This window comes from Suricata suricatta, chromosome 12 (genome assembly GCF_006229205.1).
Source record: "Suricata suricatta isolate VVHF042 chromosome 12, meerkat_22Aug2017_6uvM2_HiC, whole genome shotgun sequence".
NCBI classification, from domain to species: Eukaryota; Metazoa; Chordata; class Mammalia; order Carnivora; family Herpestidae; genus Suricata; species Suricata suricatta.
Window position 1 is genome coordinate 4,510,267 of NC_043711.1, and position 2,737 is coordinate 4,513,003.

At 58.6% G+C, this 2,737-nt stretch overlaps 1 protein-coding gene across 1 annotated transcript in view; it reads right to left on the reverse strand.

The window, feature by feature from the left end:
- Positions 1–2,737, reverse strand: part of LOC115273440 (complement C3-like) — a 45,879-nt gene that overhangs the window by 29,866 nt on the left and 13,276 nt on the right. The window contains exons 7-12 of the mRNA XM_029916481.1: positions 2,176–2,291; positions 1,925–2,071; positions 1,340–1,549; positions 1,013–1,219; positions 530–688; positions 127–256 (exon numbers count right to left, since the gene is read on the reverse strand). Of these exons, the coding sequence (XP_029772341.1) occupies positions 127–256; positions 530–688; positions 1,013–1,219; positions 1,340–1,549; positions 1,925–2,071; positions 2,176–2,291 (969 nt within the window). The remainder of the gene's footprint in view (positions 1–126; positions 257–529; positions 689–1,012; positions 1,220–1,339; positions 1,550–1,924; positions 2,072–2,175; positions 2,292–2,737) is intronic.

Here is a 2,737-nt window from a genome sequence, read left to right on the forward strand (position 1 = left end):
AGGCTCAGAAAGCAGCCATTCGCTAGAAGGTGTCTGGGCAGGACTCGGAGCAAGGGCCTCCGACCTCAGAACAGGGCCCTCCACCTGCTCAGCACGTGGTGGAGGCCCCTCCCGCCCGGCCCTCACCTGTCCGATCCGGGGTCTGCAGGTCTTTGTTGGTCTTGAAGGCCAGCCCCGCGTCCGTGAAGACGCCAGCATAGTCCTTCCCGCTGCCGGGAGTGCAGCCGATGTCTGCCTTCTCCACCACGTCCCAGATCTGCAGGTGGGCAGGGGTCACGGGAGGGCCTGCGACCCCAGGTCTACATGCCCCACCAGGCCCCTCTCGGAGCTGTGTGTGCACCTCCCCACCCCCCAGCGCGGACTCCTCCATGCGTGCTCCCATCTGCAGCCTTCACTCCATACCCCCCCCACGTCTGTGTCCCCCCAGACCTCCTTTCAGCCCAAGCCTATCCGCACCTCCAGTGCCCTTCCGAGCGCCACCCCTTTGCCTCCACTTCCTTCCCCCAAACCCTAGCGGCAAGGGGCGCACCTTGCTCTGAGTTAACCTGTTCTTCTTGTTCAGCATGAACACGCCCTTGTCCACCGCCACGAGCCCCACTTGGGCCCCCTGGTCACCCTCGATCTTGATCTTCGTCTGCTGCCCAGGTAGGTGCACCCTTTCTTCCTTTCTGCCGTCTTTCACCACCATCTGTTGGAGGGGGCAGAGGAGCAGGAGTGAGGGGTCAGCCCTGCCAGGCCTGGTTTCCATCAGCAGTAAGGCAAGGGCAGTGTCTGTACTGCCCTGGTCAGGAAGGGGAGGAAGCTGGAGACAGACAGACTGAAGGCACAAAGGCCAGGAGAGAGGGAGTTCCTGAGGCTGAAACAGAGGTGGGGAGAGAAGGTGCTGGAAAAGGAGAAGACGGACCTCGGTTGGGGAGCCCACGCAGAAGGCTGGAGAGAGGCAGAGACCCAGCAAGCACTGGCCAGGCGGGGAGTCCCAAGATGGGTGCAGAGGAAGGCTCTGGAAGCTTACCTTGCCCACACAGGAGTCCTTGACATCCACCCACACGGAATCGGCCACCACCTCCCTCTGGCCCTTGTTGTTAATGAAGGTGTAATAAGCTACTAGGCGAAAGGAAGGATTGAAGTCTTCAGTGATGGTCAGGGGCAGTGCATACATTTCCTGGCCTGGCTCCCGCTTCTGGCGCTCTGCCATCAACAGCCTCCCTTTGTTCATGATCTGGAGGAGACAGGTTGGCATAAAGATGAATCAGGAAGGTGAGAGAGGGATGGGTGGCCCTGGACTGAGGGTGCTGCAGAGCGAGGAGGAGGGGCCTGGGGATCCTAGGAGGACACAGACCAGGTAGGTGAAGTAGCGGATATTGTTTTCCTGGGTGGTGGTGGGGTCAATTCGCAGGTAGAAGTTGACATTGAGATCTTCCCCCGGCCTGAGCTCCACACGAGGTACAGAGACATGCAGGTAGTTATTGCTCATGGTCTTGTAGGGTTGGGCAGTCATAGTCCTGGTGGTCTGTCGTGAGTCCGGGATGCCATCCTTCTTAGTGCTTACCTGGGTGAGGAAAGGGGATGAATGCTGGCCCCAAAGATGTCTGTGTCCCTGGGACCTGGGACCTCCTGTGGCCAGAGGGACTTTGCAAATGGGATTAAGTGAAGGATCTGAGGACGGGGAGGTTTTTTGGACTATCTGGGTGGGCCGGATGTAACCACTGGATCCTTAGAAGAGAGCTATACATGTGGAGAACCCTGCCCAGAGGAGAACCCCTCTATGCAGATGAAGACACCTCTATGTGAAAAGCAAGGTCCCCTGACGCAAATAGAAGGACCCCATTCCTCCCATGGCAGGATGATGGCAGAGGACAGAGTTCCTCCCTGCAGATACAGTCCCCTACCTCGTGGGCGTGGGGCTAGAGGGGGCAGGACTCACAGTGATGGGCAGGGACGTATAGCTTTTGTGTGTGTTGATGATCAGCTTGGCCACACCATCGTCCTGGGTGCGGGAGTAACCTTTGGAGTACTGGGTCACCACAGGGACATCACAAGCAGGAGAGCCATTGGGATTTGTCACGAACACCTGTGGGTGCAGTGCAGGGGCAGGTAGAGGGGGTTCAGGGGGGCCAGAGGCATTGCCAGTGCTCAGGTGCAGGTTGGAGTGGGCAGCCCCACCCTGGGTCTCACCATGAGGTCAAAGGGCATGCCTGGTTTGAAGAACTTGGACGTCTTGGTGAAGTGGATCTGGTAGGGGGAGGTCACAATGGAGATCCCGCTGTGCTCCGCCTCCACCATGTCGTTGCCTGAGGGAGCCAGTCATGAGGGCAGGGTCCTGGGCCACCCCGCCAGGTAGGGCCACATCTTATATTGGACCTCCCTCAGACTGGGTCTCCTCCATCAGACTGGCTGGCACCTTCATTCTGGGCCTCTCTCCTGCGACTGTGCTTATCCTGTCAGACTGGCTCCCACCTTCATACTGGACCTCCTCCCCCTCTGATGGGGCCTCCTCTGTCAGACTGGATCGCACATTGATACTTGGCCTCCCCCCTTAGACTGGGCCTCCTCTCTCAGACTGGATCCCATTTTCATTCTGGGTCTATCCCCCACCTCCACACAGAATGGACTTCATTTGTCTGACCAGTTTTCACTTTCATCTGGCTTTCCTCTCTTACACTTGGCCTCTCTCCTCAGACTGGTTCTCCCCTGTCACACTGCATTCCACCTCCATTCTGGGCCTCGGCCCTCAGAC